Source organism: Megalobrama amblycephala, linkage group LG24, assembly GCF_018812025.1.
Source record: "Megalobrama amblycephala isolate DHTTF-2021 linkage group LG24, ASM1881202v1, whole genome shotgun sequence".
Taxonomy (NCBI): Eukaryota; Metazoa; Chordata; class Actinopteri; order Cypriniformes; family Xenocyprididae; genus Megalobrama; species Megalobrama amblycephala.
The window spans coordinates 8,999,870-9,019,301 of record NC_063067.1 but is presented as its reverse complement, the minus strand read 5'-3'; the positions used below and the strand labels follow the sequence as shown (position 1 = coordinate 9,019,301).

The 19,432-nt window shown below is 37.5% G+C and overlaps 1 protein-coding gene across 2 annotated transcripts in view; it reads left to right on the top strand.

Annotated features, from left to right (window-relative positions):
• The first annotated feature begins 9,822 nt into the window (after positions 1-9,822).
• acap3a (ArfGAP with coiled-coil, ankyrin repeat and PH domains 3a) overlaps positions 9,823-19,432 on the top strand; it is a 90,407-nt gene continuing 80,797 nt past the window's right edge. Inside the window, exon 1 of one of the 2 annotated variants that reach the window (XM_048177995.1) lies at positions 9,823-10,000. In XM_048177995.1, the coding sequence (XP_048033952.1) occupies positions 9,954-10,000 (47 nt within the window). In that variant the 5' untranslated portion in view covers positions 9,823-9,953. The remainder of the gene's footprint in view (positions 10,001-19,432) is intronic. The other variant, XM_048177994.1, reaches the window with a different exon arrangement.

Below are 19,432 nucleotides of genomic sequence, written 5' to 3'. Positions count from 1 at the left end.
ATATTTCACAATTCTAAAATTAGAATTTTATTAAAATTGCAAGATATAAACTCACAATTCTTACTTTTTTTCTCACAATTGTGAGTTTTTAACTGGCAATTCTGTAATTTTTCTCAGAATTTTGATGTAAACTCGAATTTCAGACTTCTTCCCCCCTCAAGTTTATATCTCACAATTCTAAAAAATATATTAGAATTGTAAGATGCTGATGATTTAGATTTTTTATTTTTTAAGTTTTTTAACTGTCAATTCTGACTTTTTTCTCAGAATTGTGAGAATTCTGACTTTTTTCTCAGAATTGTGAGATATAAAGAAGTTTATCTCACAATTCTGAAATTAGAATTTTATTAGAATTCCGAGACAAAAACGAACAATTCTGACTTTTAACTTTTTTTTAAACTCTCAATTCTTACTTTATTAGAATTGCGAGTTAAAAACTTTTCTCAGTTTTTTTTCTCAGATTTGTGCGATATAAACTCACAAGTGCGAGTTATAAAGTCCGCTTTGAAGTGGCCAAGTGTAAATAGGCCCCTTAGAGTCAATTTTTTTCCAGTGAGACCAGGTTGTCGATCAAAGCTGTACTTTTTATAATGTACTTTTTATAATTTTTTTCTGCTCATAAAACATAGAACATCATAATGAAAGATTGTTCTCATGAATCGTTCATAGCACTCCCAGTAATGCAACAGCAGATTTCTTCACAGTGTGTTCCTTTCTAATCACTTGAGGTGTGCTGAATTTGACCCTGACACATTATATAACTCCAAATTCTGCATACAGACAGTAAGTACAGTCACTTTTGATCATGATTCAATTCACATTTATTTGTATAGTGCTTTTCACAATCTCATTTCAAAGCACCTTCACACATGAGTAATCTGTTCACACATCCAGGTACTGCAAAATAGAAAAATGTCTCCATTTTGAATCTTGTTGGTACAATTGCCCAGATCCTTTATGCTGACCCTAAAACAAAATAATCCAACTGACATCATATTTGTAATTTGTTTCTCATTGCTATTTTCATTTTTTCAGACCCACCATCAAATGTTTAAATGCTCCCAGATGGTCTAAAAACCACTTATATGAGTTCATTTACTTGAGTTTAAAAATGCACTTGAGACCCATTTTAAGATGTTGGCTTATTGTCTCATATGTTCTGGTGACTTGGACTGAGCTGCTGAATATATTTTAGAGGAGCTAAAAGAAATTTAGTAGAATTTAGTAGCATGTGTTGCAAGACTCCTGGTAATCAGTTTTGAAAGTCTGTCTGTGTATCTGTTGGTTTACTGAGATGATGAATTGTTTGCAGTTTGTGTTTCTGGTGGGAAGAATTCTGATCTCATGGAACAGAAAACTAGAGTCAGACTGTAGAGACTAAAACACGTCCCAGTGCAAGAGAAGGCCAGATGTCCTGAAAAAATGCAAACATGCTGAGGATGAATAATGAATCAGAGACAGACCAAATTGCACAGAGTTAGAGAGAGAGAGAGAGAGAGAGAGAGAGAGAGAGAGCATAATATACTATTGGCTGGAAAGTGTCTGAATCACTCCAGTGGCTGTCGGTGTAGCACCTGCAGTCAGAAATGATTCTGTTACATACAGTGTGTGTTCAGTGGAGGGTTTTCGTCTTCCATCTAGAGAAAGAGAGCGTTGGGAAGTGCTGGGATCAAAAGTAGGTCATCCTCCCTGAGACTCGCATCTCTCCCAGCAAATACACCAATCCACACTGCTGCAGCACATGTGCCTGAGAGGAGAGAAGAACAGAACACAGCGACTGTAGAACATGTGCTCTATTGTTCTCTTTTACATCTATCTATCTATCTATCTATCTATCCGTCCATCAATCTACCTGTCCTTCAATCAGTCTGTCCATCCGTCCATCAATCCATCCATCCATCCGTCCATCCATCCATCCATCCGTCCATCCATCCATCCATCCGTCCATCAATCCATACATCCGTCCGTCCATCCATCTATCCCTCCGTCCATAAATCCATCCATCCATCCATACATCCGTCCGTCCATCCGTCCATCAATCCATCCATCCATCCGTCCATCAATCGTCCGTCCATCCATCCATACATCCGTCCATCCATCATCCATCTGTCTCTGTCCATCTATCAATCTATCTGTCCATCAATCCATCCATCAGTCTCTCCATTCATCCATCTATCCATCCATCAATCCGTCCATCCTTCCATCAATCCATCCATCCATTTCTCCATAAATCATCTGTCCATCAATCCGTCCGTCCTTCTGTCTCTTCCATCTATCAATCTATCTGTCCATCCATCAATCCGTCCATCCTTCCATCAATCCATCCATCCATTTCTCCATAAATCATCTGTCCATCAATCCGTCCGTCCTTCTGTCTCTTCCATCTGTCACTCTATCTGTCCATCAATCCGTCCGTCCATCAGTCTCTCCATTCATCCATCTATCCATCCATCAATCCGTCCATCCTTCCATCAATCCATCCATCCATTTCTCCATAAATCATCCGTCCATCAATCCGTCCGTCCTTCTGTCTCTTCCATCTATCAATCTATCTGTCCATCAATCCGTCCGTCCATCAGTCTCTCCATTCATCCATCTATCCATCCATCAATCCGTCCATCCTTCCATCAATCCATCCATCCATTTCTCCATAAATCATCCGTCCATCAATCCGTCCGTCCTTCTGTCTCTTCCATCTATCAATCTATCTGTCCATCAATCCGTCCGTCCATCAGTCTCTCCATTCATCCATCTATCCATCCATCAATCCGTCCATCCTTCCATCAATCCATCCATCCATTTCTCCATAAATCATCCGTCCATCAATCCGTCCGTCCTTCTGTCTCTTCCATCTATCAATCTATCTGTCCATCAATCCATCCGTCCATGCATCCATCCATCCATCCATCCATCCATCTGTCCATCTATCATCTGTCTGTCTCTGTCCATCTATCAATCTATCTGTCCATCAATCCATCCATCCATCAGTCTCTCCATTCATCCATCTATCCATCCATCAATCCGTCCATCCTTCCATCAATCCATCCATCCATTTCTCCATAAATCATCTGTCCATCAATCCGTCCGTCCATCAATCCATCCATACATCCATCCGTCCATACATCCATCCCTCCATCAATCCATCCATCCATCCATCCATCCATCCGTCCATCCATCATCCATCTGTCTCTGTCCATCTATCAATCTATCTGTCCATCAATCCGTCCATCCATCAGTCTCTCCATTCATCCATCTATCCATCCATCAATCCGTCCATCCTTCCATCAATCCATCCATCCATTTCTCCATAAATCATCCGTTCATCAATCCGTCCATCCTTCTGTCTCTTCCATCTATCAATCTATCTGTCCATCAATCCGTCCGTCCATCCATCAGTCTCTCCATTCATCCATCTATCCATCCATCAATCCGTCCATCCTTCCATCAATCCATCCATCCATTTCTCCATAAATAATCTGTCCATCAATCCATCCGTCCTTCTGTCTCTGTCCATCTATCAATCTATCTGTCCATCAATCCATCCGTCCATCCATTAATCCATCCATCCATCCATCATCCGTCCATCAATCCTTCCATCCGTCTGTCTCTGTCCATCTATCAACCTATCTGTCCATCAATCCGTCTCTCCATCAATCTGTCCATTCATCCATCTATCCATCCATCAATCCGTCCGTCTGTCTGTTCATCTATCTATCTATCTATCTATCTATCTATCTATCTATCTATCTATCTATCTATCTATCCGTCCATCAATCCATTCATCCATCTGTCTCTGTCTATCTATCTGTCCATCAATCTGTCCGTCTATCAGTCTGTCCATCCATCCATCCATTTATAGAATTCTTTATGGAATGCCAGCAAAAATAATGGCACAACTTCAATTGAAATCTCTCTCTTTTTTCTCTGCCTTTCTTCATTTCTAATTTAAGACTGCTGACTCAACAGCCACCAAAAAAAAAAAAAAATGCAGCTTTGATCTGTGAAAGTCTTGGAAGAAACTCTGGGGAAGAGAGACAGGAGAACGGGAAGTCTCTCTGGATTTGAAAAAGCTCTAATTTTAACACCCGTAACAGAGCGGAGGAGGTTTCGCATACGAGACGCAGCTGGAGGCTGAGAGCAGATACAGACACATGTGCTCTGTGTCCTCATGATCTCATTCTCACAGCTACTGACTCCATGACTGCTGGTGTCCTGAGGCCCGAAATCAGCATTTCAGTCATGCTGAAATAGAGAAACTATGTGCTGTTTAGTCAAAGGAAGGCGGCCTGTGACACTCAAATGATAACGCCATGTCAGAGTCGCAGCGCATCGGACGACCCGAGTTCAAGTCTCAGCTTGAAGTGCTTCTCCATCCCGTTCCCCTCTCTACTTTGCTGTCGCTTCCCATCTCTCCTCCTGTCAAAGTAAAGGTAAAATGACAACACAATAGACTTATCGGGCAATTCGTATAAGCTTTACTAATGGGAAATGATTTTGAGAATATAGGACTATACATTTTAATCAGAATTAGTAAATGATCTAATCTTCTTTATTGTTGCATTAAGTGAATCTATGGATGATTGCTTATGTGATTTGGCTATGCAATCAAATTTACCCTTTTGAGGCATTTGTAGTATGAGCAATAACAATGTGACCTAACTTCCTATAGCCCACCCCAAACAAACTATCCCGGACAGTCCAGTGACTGTCTCGACATCTCAAGTGCAGAAGAAAAGGGAATGACATCATTTGGATTTATGGGAACGACTTTCCCTGTGTGCTACAAGACTGAACAATAGCATCCTAAAAGCCTGGAGTAAAATCCGCGTGCCCGTCCCTCCCCCAGGCTGTCCCATTTCCTGTGAATTAATAATGCCCTCTATTTTTGGCTTCAAATAGGAAATGCAGGCTTTTGAAATGCTCTAATTTGGTTCTTGCCATAAAAATGCCATTAGAACAATTGACATGTTCATATATCTAAATACTGGCCATCTACTCATAAGAATGACCAGTGGATTACAAAGAACAATAGAGATAATTATGAAGAGCGCATGCCAAATATGCCAGTTGATGAAGGAGTTCAATTGTCTTCATGCATTTTTCTCTTCTATAGACCTTTATTAATTAAATACAATAGAGTAATGATCAAAGACCATGCAATAGTTTGAATATGAAATGCATATAGCCTCAATAACTATATCTGAATACACACTCTTCTATGCATAAGATTTCAGTGATCAGTTCATATTTATTTTTCTTAGTGAAGAGCATTTTATTAATCTAAAGAACCTCTTTCCAGAGAACATTTTGTGCATTTGAAAGGTATTTTATGGAACAATAGATGCCAATAAAGAACCTTTGTGAGTTATGGTTTTGAATTAGGCAACTCAGTTCTGTCCACTGAAACTTGAAGCTCCACAGATGTTTGCATCTTTGCTGTGGTACTTATCACAGCCTGCCAATGCAAATCCCTCTTAGTATCAGGTTTCTCTGTGAGATCTACAACTCAAATACTTCCAGATCTCAGTCAGTACAGGAACTGTATTATGTTGTTGTTTAATCTGCCAACTGCAGTTAGAAAAATTGGACGGGTTGAGATTCTGCAGAGAACTTAAACCTTCTGGTACTAACACACTGAATCAGTTTTCATAACACATTAAAATGCCTTTACATAAAGAGAACAATAAGCTCAGACTGAAGTGAATACTGAATCAAGGTCATGGGTTCGATTCCCAGGAATGCATGAAACTAGCTAACAGCTAGGGAACGTTCTCAGAACGTTCTGAACAAACGTTCTTCCAGTAACGTTAATACATGCTGGGTTAAAAACAACCCAGCAGTTGGGTTAAATGTTTGAGCAACCTGCTGGACAGTTTTATGTAACTAAAAATGATTATATGGCTGGCTTAACATGAACCCAAAATAGGTTGGAAATTAAAAATCAGACTCATAATTACTAGAGGCAACAATAATAATCAAAAGGTGAACATTTATTAATAAGCAATTTAATAAATGATTATTATTTAATTATTATGTATTAAACTTATTAATAAACATTTAACCCAACCGCTGGGTTTGTCCATATTTAACTCAACTTGGGTTATTTTTAACCCAGCATTTTTAGAGTATAAAAATGAATTTTCAACCTATTTTGGGTTCATTTTAAGTGAGAAAAATAGTAATTTTTAAACAATAGTTAAAACTGCCTTTTTTTAGAGTGTAGAATGCTTGTTCAGCGTTATCTGATCTTTAATAATGTTGTCAAAACGTTGGCACAAAAACATTATTTATACATTGTTCATTAACTTTTTTTTCTGAAACGTTTTAGTTGGACATTTTACTAATTGTTTCAGAATGTTCAAAGAACATTCAAAAGTAACGTTCCCAATGTTTGCAGAATTATAAAATGGAATGTTCCCTTAACATTTGTATAACCAAGAAAAAACATTTCAAAACATTTAAAAAACTGGACATTTTGAACGTTCAGTGAACATTCAGTAAAAAAAAATTGCAAAATGTTTTTAGATTTTTTTGTTGTTGTTGTTAGCTGGGAACTAATAAAATGCACACATTGAATGCAATTTATGCATTTAGATTTGCGACATTTACAAATGCATAAAAATCTAATAAAATATTAATGTGCTTTTTCGATCAATAAAACCAACATGATTGCATTGTCTATATTTACACCGACTTGACGTATTTAGTGATAAAATATGGCTGGCTAATATTTCCACTGAGACTCATATTTCCTCTTTATTAGGAAATATAATCCTTTAGTCCTTTAGAAACACATTTGTGACCCTGATTCAGCAGTCTGACACATACAGAGCAATAGCAACTCTGTTATTATTAAACCTGTGCTTCATGCTGAAGATGGCAATAAGCACTACAGGGTAAATCATCCACGTTCAGAAAGCTTCAGATTCATGGAATTGATGTCCTCGGTTCATATGTTGCTGGTGGTCAGCAAGATGATGATATTCCAAGCTGTTCAGCCATTTTATGTAAACTGGTGCTGCTTTCCAAACCTGGATAAGAACTAGAATTTTAAAACAAGACAAGATAGAGAGAAGCTGTCATCAAAGTTAAAACATATGTTGAAAGATTTCTTCCTTGCTGCAGTAAGGTTTCCTGAAAGAGCGGAAAGAAGAGAATTCATAGTCTAAACATTCTCTTAGGATGAAAAAGATGATAGATGCATATTCATCTTTAAAACTATAACATAAATCATTCTTCAATGCAGTTCAAGGGTCATACAGTCCGGAGCTCAGTGCATCCTTCATTTACACGATTGCTTACAGATCAATAAGATTTTGCACATTAACAGACTTCAAATACACTAATAACATATTTTAAAAAAGAGAGAAAGAAAATATTCCTTATATAACAAGTAAAATAGCACATGACCTTTTACAAATGACTTCTGCATGAGCTTTTCTTCCTCTCATGTAAATATAAGATTGACAAGGGGGTGTGTTGAGTCCAAATAGACTTAGGGATCATCTCAAAAGATTGAATCTTCTCACACAAAAGCATTTCTACAAATCTGTTGAAGATATATATTATGTATATTATATTTATTTTATTGAAACTGCATGCATATTTTAGTGTGATAAACAAATGTATTATAAATGTAAACCTAATGTATTAAATATGCACATAAAGATATGTGACAACATAGCGTACTACTGCATAAAATATTTATTTTTAAATAATGCATACTGTTTCACATAATATTAAGTATTAAAAGCCAGTATTCAGTGGATAAGTGGAATACTGGAATATGACCAACTTTACAAAAAATGTTGAAATGTTACATTGTTTATAACAGACAACTCCAAATATTTCTGGAACTAAAAAGTCTCCACCAACCTGATCTGCCTCAGACTTGCCCACAGATCAGAAGTTGCATGATATTAACACTGCATGAACTCTAAAAACACACGTAGCTTCAGCTTTCTGTCCTTTGTGGCTTTCCATAGCTCAGAGTTTTATTTTATTAGCTCAACAGTTGTTTAGCAATTAGCAGTCTGTTAAAAAGTGCTTATGAGAAAACATCAACACAGTTTCCTCTGATTTATTTGATAATGTCTGCAGATTGGAACTCTAAATTAAGGTAGGCAATTTTTTATAAACACTTTTTGTTATTCTGGTTGAAACTCTCTTCACATCTTGATAGCAAATAATAATAGAAGTGGTCTAATAAAACATCATGTCTAGAATTTTATGAATTTTTTGAATGAAAGATCAAAAGGATAACCAGTGCAGATTTATTTTCACAGCCGCCTTTGCTCATATTTACTAAGGGTGCCAATACTAGTGGAGGGCACTATATTCTTGGATGTCATATTTGCTGGACATTGAAACATGCTGAAAGTGCATAGCACCACCAATTTTGGTTGGACCTTATTGAGACTTTATCAGACCTCTTGAAATCTTGAGATATACTGGTTATACCTCTAAACAATGATTCCCCCTTCCTTTCTCTCTCTCTCTCTCCTATTTCTTTTTCTTATCTCTGTATCTTATGAATATGGGCGGGTCTTGGGCTCTGATGTAAATAGTTATAAATCTAAAATGTTTAAGAAATAAAGAATAAAAAAAAACTATCAACACAGAAATTAATCTGCAGCAGTCAGGTGATATAAGAAAGAGCTCTCTAAGTTGTTTACATACTTTGAGACATGAGGTAATTAACGCCATCTCTCGTCTTGTGACACTTTGCAGACTCTGCTCATGTGTTTTTAAGGAGGCGTGGCTTTAGAGAGCGCACCGAAGAGAGGGTGGAATCTTACACCATGTCCTAACCAGAATCAATGCGATAAGATTCCAACGATGAGCAATTTGACTGTCCACACTAGACGCGACGCGACAATGAGAAGCGATAAAATCAATCAAAAACCACAGCCAATCAGCAGAGAGTGTGGGTGGGCTCTCTCTGCAAGAGCACAGCAGACACAATGAAATGGACAAGTAGTACATAGTAAAATTCATAAATATTACACAATTTAAACATTATTTAAAGTACATACGGAGTGACTGAACCAATATTTGTCATAGAATACACTTGTTTGTTCGTATTGAGTTGACAGTTTGAACGTTCTTGTGCCCATTTATTTATTTTCAAGATCTGAGGTGAATTAGCCAGTGTTGTTTTCATTACAGCTAAAAAGCTGGGAACACAGAATGATATTCAAACAGACATTAGACGCTTTAAATAAAGCACATAAACAGTATCTGATATTATCATTGCCATTCTTTGTGTTGCTGTTCCAGCCGTGACGTCGCGGAGAAATAGAAACCGTTTCTAAAATAGAATATTCGTGTGTCACCATTGCGAATGGTTAGGACAAAAACTCAGATTAACATGGAAAAGATACCTTTTATCGCTTGTCGTGGCATCGCGTCGCGTCTGGTTAGGACACTGTGTTATGCTGTCAAAGCTAGTTTGCTAATGCTAAATTAGCCTACCCTACCTTTAATAGTATTAAGAGCAAGTATTCAGTGGATAAGTGGATATATTTAAAGCTTAGCTCAGACATTTGTGGATATACAACCATTATTTGATGAAATACTGTAATAGCCAACCACATCGTTTAGCCTATGGGACAACAACAAAATTTCTGGAACTAAAAAGTTCCAGAAAAGGTTGCATGATATCAACATTTATTTTATATGATTTATTTTCTTTATTATTTTCGTAGCAAAAATGACCAAGAATGAAAAGGACAATACTTTCAGTATGGCCGATTTTACACGTTTTAGTCAGAGTAGAGAAACTGTTGACAGTCCCTAACTGTAGCATTAGGATCGTGTGTTAGAGCCGAGTGGATTCACTCTCTGCCTGTGGAGTGAAGAGGCTGTAGTACGCGGGATATCTTACATTTACACTCTTGTTTACTGACGGCGATGAAACTTCAGTTTTAATCTCTGGAAATAAAACGTCCAGTATGACGGTGGATTTTGAAGACTGCATCAAAGATTCACCCCGTTTTCGGTAGGCTGAAATACCTGTTTTCCACTGAAGCGTTTGCCTTGAGAGGTTTTGGGTGATATTATGCTTAAATAATGTCATGTTGAGAATAGGTTTTGTTTATTTCCATTTGCAAGTCTTCAGTTATCTCTTATTCTGTTGTTTACTCAATGAATGTATTATGATCTGATTTGATCAGTCAGTTCAGTGCCATGAGATAAACAGTATGAATGAAGCAGTTTTTATTTGGTGAATCTGAATAATTTATGTAATTTGAATAGAATATTATTTACCATGCAGTACATTTTGAAAACTTGGATTATGAACGTATAGTGCTTAGAAATCTGAAAGGTCGCAGGTTTGAGTGCTTTATGAACTATCACCACTGTGCTTTTAATCAAAATTTTCATAATTTACTATTTTGTTGCTAAAAAGATGTATGATGTTTTTTTTTTTTTCCCTTGTCAAACACAAAATCACTTGCAGGCTGCTCTTTTCCATGCAGTTAAAATGAATGGTGACTGCAGTTTCCAAGCTGCAAAAAGGGAAAAATCACTACCAAAGTAGTTCATATGACTTGCACACTGTTAAGTATGCTGAAGAATAAGGAATAGACTAAAATTAAGTCCTTATTAATTTAAAAAAGCCTTCTGTCTTGCCCTCAACTCTTATTTACATTATACCTGAGCAACATGAGGGTATGCCAGATCTTTTTTTTTTCTTTTTCTTTTTTTTTTCTTTTTAAAGGAGAGCTTTAAGTAACTTGTAAAGAAATTTCTTCTAAATGAGTAATTAGTCTGCAGTTTGTTGCTTGAGTCATTGATTACCCGTGAGAACTGACCATCAGACATTGACTGCATTAGTAATCTGGTGGTGCTGAACAGTTGAACACTGTCTTAATGACCAATTTAACGGTCAAGATTTACACTAGTAACACCAAATCTGTTCATCGACAGATTGAGGTGATGATTGTAATTTACTCCACGTTAACTGACTGTGAGAGGGATGTTTGGCCAGCTATCCAATGCCCAGCAGTCATTGATTTTCCATGATTCATTCAGCATGGCTCATATCCCGTGCACTAATGTCCTGATGTTCCTCTTTAGGGCTCAGACTATTTTTTTGGCTGCATACATAGGCACTTGAGGCTGAATCATGCAGCGCATGTCTTGATAGTTCTTTCTTTGTGTTTCATTGAGTTAATTTTCAAAATAATGCCTCTTTGTCTTTGCTTTAAAGATGAAGTGAAATTTCTATGCCAGTAGCATCTAGGGATGGCTTATGATGCCAGTTGTCCAGAGATTAGTTGACTAGTTTATTTGTGACCCTGGACCACAAAACCAGTCATAAGTCGCACAGGTATATTTGTAGCAATAGCTAACAATACATTGTGTGTGTACAAAATTATCGATTTTTCTTTTATGCCAAAAAAGTTAAGTAAAGAATAAGATCATGTTCCATGAAGATATTTTTGTAATTTTCCTACCATAAATATATCAAAAATGTATTTTTGTGAGTGAATATGCATTGCTAAGGACTTCATTTGGACAACTTTAAAGGCAGTTTTCTCAATATTGCTCAAGGAACATTTATTATTATCAATGTTGAAAATGCTGGAAACCGTGATACATTTTTCCAAAGAAAAGCATTTATTTGAAACATATTTTTTGGTAACAATTTAATGTGTCCATGTTGGTTGTCGTGAAGCACATAGGGTAAAACAGTATCATTTAACGCAAAGCTTGTACTGTGTAAGTGTAAATGGCTGAGAAAATTCCTTCCCATCCGATGGCTCTCTTGACAATATACTCCAAGAGGAAGGAGGTACGGTGGTTCGAACGTTATGATGGAACATGGGATCTAAAGAATTCCGAATGTCCCACGCACCGACTCTAGCTGTGACTGTGGTAAGCACCGAGATCCAGAGGTTAGACAAATAAACCAGCATTCCTTTACACCCACATCCCCTCCTCAGCACCAGCTCCGATTACTCCCCACGTGAGCGTGTGTGTGAGTCAATGTGTCGGAGTGAGTGAGTGTGTGTGTGTGTGTGAGCAGGCGGCATAATCCCTGCTCCAAATCAAAGACTTCCAGACTGGGAAGCAGCACCTTAATGGATGCCATCTGGCTGTGTGAGTCAGTTCTCTTCAATCTCTTGAGGGATTTACAGGAACTTTCTAATGTTTATGAAGAAACTAGATTGTTAAATCTTCCTCTTTTCAAGAAACCATGCAATTTGAGGTATCATTTATGTCTGTAGCACAAACGTGCGTTAATACTTTGGGTAAGGGAACCAAAAAAGCAATTGGGACACAAACAGTAACTTTGAGGGTGGTCGATTATTTTATGATAATAATTTTTATTTAAATTATTAAAATTTTTTTTAAGAATTTTCAGTAATTTTCTAGGCACAATTTATTGAGGTTCGTCTTACATTGTAATTTGCTGGCACTAGCACAGTAACTAAATGTCAATTATCTAAAACATTCAAACAAAATGGCAACTTTTTCTACTACTTTTGAATGTATAATAAAAGTAATCTGTAAAGACTTGACATGCTTGTAGTGGTCCGTAAGATTATTTAATATTTTGCCTCTTCTGCTCACCATTGCTGCATTTATTTGATCAAAAATACAGTAACATTATTAAAGATATTATTACAATTTAAAATAACTGTTTTCTAGTTTAAAGGTGCCGTAGAACATCTTTTTAAAAGATGTAATATAAGTCTAAGGTGTCCCCTGAATGTGTCTGTGAAGTTTCAGCTCAAAATACCCCATAGATTTTTTTTTATTCAATTTTTTAACTGCCTATTTTGGGGCATCATTAAATATAAGCCAATTTAGGCTGCGGCCCCTTTAAATTCTCCTGCTCCCCGCCCACAGAGCTCGCGCTTGCTTTAACCCTCAAAATGGATCTTTACAAAGTTTTCGTCATGCAGCATGTCTAATGGCGTAAGTATGGTATTTATTTGGATGTTTACATTTGATTCTGAATGAGTTTGATAGTGCTCCGTGGCTAAAGCTAACATTACACACTGTTGGAGAGATTTATAAAGAATGAAGTTGTGTTTATGAATTATACAGACTGCAAGTGTTTAAAAATGAAAATAGTGACGGCTCTTGTCTCCGTGAATACAGTAAGAAACGATGGTAACTTTAACCACATTTAACAGTACATTAGCAACATGCTAACGAAACATTTAGAAAGACAATTTACAAATATCACTAAAAATATCATGTAATCATGGATCATGTCAGTTATTATTGCTCCATCTGCCATTTTTCGCTATTGTTCTTGCTTGCTTACCTAGTCTGATGATTCAGCTGTGCACATCCAGACGTTAATACTGGCTGCCCTTGTGTAATGGCTTGAACATGAGCTGGCATATGCAAATATTGGGGGCGTACATATTAATGATCCCGACTGTTGCGTAACAGTCGGTGTTATGTTGAGATTCGCCTGTTCGTCGGAGGTCTTTTAAACAAGTGAGATTTATATAAGAAGGAGGAAACAATGGAGTTTGAGACTCACTATATGTCATTAAATTCAATTTTTAATTCTAGGGCACCTTTAATATATAGTAAAATGTAATTTATTCCTGTGATCAAAGCTGAATTTTCAGCATCATTATCCTTCAGAAATCATTCCAATATGCTGATTTGCTGCTCTTACTGACTCCAAAACTTTGACCTGTAGTGCATGTACTTTTACTAAAACCCAAAACTTTTGTTTTGGCTTATTTAGCACCCCAGACACAACCACTGTAATGGCTCTTCAATGGAGGTAAAAGCTGTTATGTAAGATCTCAGGAAGTTTCTGGGGTTTTTCTTCATTTAAAACATTTCATACAATCTACTTCCTTCACTTGTTGGTTGCATGCTGTGCATTACCTCCGCATGGCTAGTTTCACACACTGACTCTTCACACGGTGTTCTTGCATCCTTTACAGTTATCCATCTCTGCAATTCTATCCCTGCCAATCTCTGGCAACCCTCAAAGACCTTGTGGCTTGGACTCAGACCCGTCCAGTCACTCTTTGATGGTAGTTTGAAAGGTCAAGGCCACAAAAGTAGCAGTAGGTTTTGCAAATTGTAGAATGCTGCATTTTCTTTGGTATCAGATCAGGTTATCTTTATTGTGTGTGTACAATTTTCCGAATTCGGCTATAGCGCTAATAGATATGGAGCATTGAGCAGATTGTAGCCACCTGACCAAATATTATTCACCATTCCTGACTCAAGTCTGCTGTGTCACCTTTCTTTCCAACCCCCGCTGCGAGCGGACCGATGCATTCCAGCGCCTGGCCAGAAGTTACTAATTTCATTACATCTCCAGAACTTTCAGTATCTCCAGTTTCAATTGAAGCCTTTCTTTACTGCCTGAGGAAACGCAGGGCTTATATGAGCCGGTGTTGTTTGGGTGCTAAGTTGGATGATTTAATCAATAAAGCACCTTACGCAATGACTCGGATGCTTTTTATAGAGAAGCTCCATCCTGTGATGCTTGTTAAGTTATTTTAATGTTTCACTGAGTGCAATGCAGGCTTTTTCCTACCTCAAATTATTATGAGAGGTCACTGCGGCCAAACAAATTTGTCCATGACCACTGAAACTGTCACGGGACTGCATTTAGCAATCAATGATCAAATAAGAGCTTTTATTCTAATTCTTATAAAAATATAATATAATACTGACATAAAGTAAGAGTTTTTTTTGTCTCTTATCATCATCAAGGCTTATTTCTTTTATTTTATTTGAATGTAGACAGAATCGTATAGAATTCAAATATCAGCCATAACATGAATTTTAATGTCATTACATCTCTATCAAAAACAGATCCTTTTAAAGTTCCAGGAAACTTCAGTCCTTGTGACTTTGAGTGTTATTGACTGAGTCTTGAATGGACCTGCTGTTTATATGTATGGGGCATATTGTGGAAAGGGGCACAGCCTCGTCCTGTTGCTGTGACCCGCGGCATAAGTTCAGTTTATGATTCACATGTGTCGTCTCCAGCTTGTTGCAGAATGTTCTCATTGTCCATGATGCCCCTCTGTCACACTGGCTTCTTTCACTGAGACGGATCAATTGGGTCAACATGATTGGAGTCCAACAGCTGGTTGATGTATGGCGGCTTCTCATGATCATGTGAGAACTGTAAGACCCTGTCAGACCAGGGGAGGACTTTTTGGACATGTGTACAGATTTAATTTAACCACTTGGTCAGCTGAGTTTTGCTTGATTTTGAATTTACAAAAACCAAAAAACATAGTATTTTTTTGGACCCAGAATGCAAACTTGAATGCATTGTACCATCTTACTGTACAATTTTAATGAGCATTCTTCAAAGACTATTACAACTGTTGAGATGATATGAGTTAAACTGTTTGTTTATAGCTTGCTAACTTGAATTTACTCTGTCAGCAAGGTTTTCTTCCGTTGGTCTGTCGCTTCTACAGTATCATACTGAACTGACCGACAGCTTCAGTGACTATATAAGGAATGGTCTTTACTTGCTTTCTGTGTAATTCAGTCGCAATTTGGAAAAATAGATTTTTTGACTTTTCCTACTTTATAATTCAGTACAAAAAGTGCCAGACTTTGATAAAAATTGATTTATTGATGATTTGATATTTTATAATAGAGATTTCATAATGTCTAAATAGAAATTTTTGATTTTCTATTTAGACATTATGAGCAAAACATGTGAAAAAAAAAAAAAATTGTGAGTGGAAATAGCCAATAAGTGCTCCTCTTCCGCCACCTACTGGTTATAGTGGTGATTTCATGTCTTTTTTATTTTTAAATAAAAGTGTTTGTTTGCCACCAAGTGTTAGTTTTCCTACATCTTGAAACTTTTAGGGGCAGTTTCACGTCACTATTTTTAACTAAATATGGAAAACTTTTTATGCGTTTTGGCCATTCATTTACACGACAACAGCGTTTTGGTGGCCTGAAAATACAAACTTTTGAAAAACGGGATTCAAAGTGCAAATTTGATCCTCTCGGGCATCCTGGGCATCATGCAACCTCTTTGAATGGGGAAACATCAGATTCTCCAAAACTGTTTGCCAACCTTACAATTAAATTTCATATTTGAAATCACCAATGAAATCTAACAACAACCGGCTCATAAATTTAGTTTCTAAACGCTCAAATCATGACAAAAAAAACTGTATTTTTCAGGCTGGATCAAGCTAATGCGCATGCGCAGACGTAAATTCGCACGCGTCTGACTGTTTCTATAGAAACCGGTGATTCTAACGGCCGCTGAAGTGACGTGATGACTTTACCAGTCGGCGATTGGCTCTCATTTAGAAGGCGGGACTTATTCCGCCATATTGCGCGTTACACTTTCTCCCATTCAAAACAATACGAGTGACACATCTTGTGTTATTCTATAGTCTTTGGTATTACTTAGTATTTCTTGTGTACTCGCCAACTACTGGCATCGCTAAGTGACATCGCCAACTACTGGCCTGGCAGCAGAAAACAGCATTTTTAATCATTCTCGTCGATCCGTTTTTATCTGTAAGTGAAAAACTTTTCCGTTTTTAGTACATCATTGATGTGTAAATGTACCCTTACTTTTACAAATGGGGACGATCACTGAAGGATGAACAGATAATGTTTTGGTTATAACATTAAAATTAACATTTAAATCAGATATTATTTAGAGCTTTGAAGTGCTAAAAAAGGACTTGAAAGTCCTCAAAGTCTCTCAAAAGGTTGCACGAATCCTGAAATGACTGTTTCATATTCTATTAGTATTTCTGCCACAATACCATGTTTAAAAACCATTGAAAACAGTTTTGCTTAAATCTTAACAAACAGCAATACAGTGACCGATATAAGAGTCTAAGCTATCTTGTCTAAAGAGAAAGTGCACCAAAAGTGCACTCAAAAGGTCTATTTTGTCAATGTCAATGGAATGTAGTGATGCCTAATGTTAATTTAGCCATCACAACTTTAGAATGTATCAAATCCATTATGGTCTTGATATCCTGATATTTTGAGCATTTTGTAAATACAACATGCATTATGATTTATATTCTAGAATGTGACTGTACTTATGTACTTATGAGTACAATAATTGTTGTTTTGTGACTTTGTCCTTATTTGTAAGGTCATTTATTCATTGTGCTTGCCTTGTTGACTTGTTGTTTAGGTCCAGTTTTAGACAATGACCTCATTCATCTGTGATTACAGATCATTTTAACCCTGCTTTAGAGTTATTTTGAGCAGATTAAATGTTGTCTACAGGTGTCTTAGATAACTGTTGCATATCCTAAGACTTAAAACAGACTGTAATTGGTGTCAGAAGAATATATCTGCCTGACCAGAGATGGGGAATGGATTGCTTTTATCTATTTAACCTTTGAATAAGCCACTTTAAAAGTACACTAGACCATTAACCAATAATTTAATGCATGTTGCACAGAAAAAGAGCAAACCGTTTGTCTGGACTTTTCCAGCATGTCCTCAGAGAGATGGTTGTTCGGTATGGTTTGGTTGTTTTTGAAGTTGTTCCTGAAGAGTTGCTGTTGCTTTGAGCTGGAAGGGATTTCTGCAACATGCTCTTATTTCTTCTGCTCTACTTCATATTGACCTCCTTCCTTCTGTTTTGAATGTGTGCCAGCAGGGCCCGACTTCTTCCTTACCTCGACAGACCCTCACGATCACAAGCCAGATGGGTTCAGGCACCCCTCCCATAATTGGGCTACAAACCTCTGTGCTGCACGACTGCGGCCCCTGAAGCAATGTGGTGGAAACAGGTTTCCTGACGGATTAGAGGTCGCATACAAGATCTCAGCATGATGATAATATAGATGAGAATATCTAGGCCAATTAAAATCATAAGAGTGCATAGTGAGTGCACAGTTTTGATTTTAAATCAATGTGCATTGCCCCCTTTAGCTCTGTGTGTATATAGAGCTAATTAGTCGGCTGGCACTTAAAAGACAAATTGTCTAGTTTCCAGAGTCAGACTAGCTTTGAAGGCCGGCCTGTTAATTTAATCATCCTATTTCTACATTATTAAAGAAGACGCTGTAAGCTTCTATCGATCTTGCTAAGGGTGTCACTGATTTGTCCTGCCTTGTGGGACGACGGCCTCAATGTGAAAACAACAGGGATTAGGTCAGCAGTTTGAACGTTTCTGCTAATCATGGATTAGCCCACATTCCCTCCTGAACATGGTCCCGGGACATCAAGGTGTACGGACAGCTGCTTGACCACCTCTGCTTGATCCAACTGCTCCAGAGCAGACGAAAATTATGAAATGGCTCATTAGCCGAATCAAATTACTTTGGATGTTAAATTATACATATCTTTGCAAATCTAAAATATAATGAAATTATTAACAGAGTTTACGTGTGAATTGATTGATAAGAATTTATGAATGCCATCCTAGGTGTATATGACTTTCTTCTTTCTGATGAACACAATCTGAGTTATATTAAAGGTGCCGTAGAACATCTTTTTAAAAGATGTAATATAAGTCTAAGGTGTCCCCTGAATATGTCTGTGAAGTTTCAGCTCAAAATACCCCATAGATTTTTTTTAATTCATTTTTTTAATTGCCTATTTTGGGGCATCATTAAATATGCACAGATTCAGGCTGCGGCCCCTTTAAATCTCGTGTTCCCCTCCAGCAAATCAAGAACCAATAGGAGCGCAGAACCTGATGATGCAGTTAGTGAGACAACAACAAACCACCACTTGCTCCACACACACTTGCTCCATTTTTCTTGTCAAGACAAGCCATGATCAAAATTAACTTCAGAGTTTGTTTTTGTTCACTCGCCACCATTTCAATCCTGCATGTAAAAGCAGATCACAGTCACTGGACGTGTCATGGATTGATGATGTGACGAGTCCATTTTTAATGCGTCTTGACTGCCGTACAGTCTGACATGAATGACAACTGAGATCAGTGTGACATGGCTTACAGCGGGGATCATGTTCATACAATCTGACAAGCAACAGTCGTAAAGGACTACTATAAATCGTACAGTGTGCATTTGCTCTGTCATGAGAACCAGCACCATTTTGGTGCAAAAGGGGTAATACAGACTTGAGGATGGGCTTTTTGACCAGTAAGCAAGCATCCTGAACACTCGAGCAACAGCTAAAAATCACTCAGAAGTCAGAACACCTTAGTAATCATAAAGCAACTGTAGCTTTTTTCCTGCTGTGGTAAACTCCTTGAGTGCCGACCGCATTCCTTCCTTTCAGAGCCAGATCTTTTCTCTTCAAGGAATGGGATGAGCCTGTAGTTCTTTGATTAGTTAGGATTTCTTAGCCAGGCTCCCTTCCAAGCAATGCAGGACAGCCGTCGGAGGATTCCTTCCACGTGATGATAGGACTGTATGAAAGAAACCAGTCCCAAGATGAGCAGTTGACTTCAGAGGAAGAGTAATCTGCAGAGGATTGTGGGGGAGTGTGCTTAGTTTTA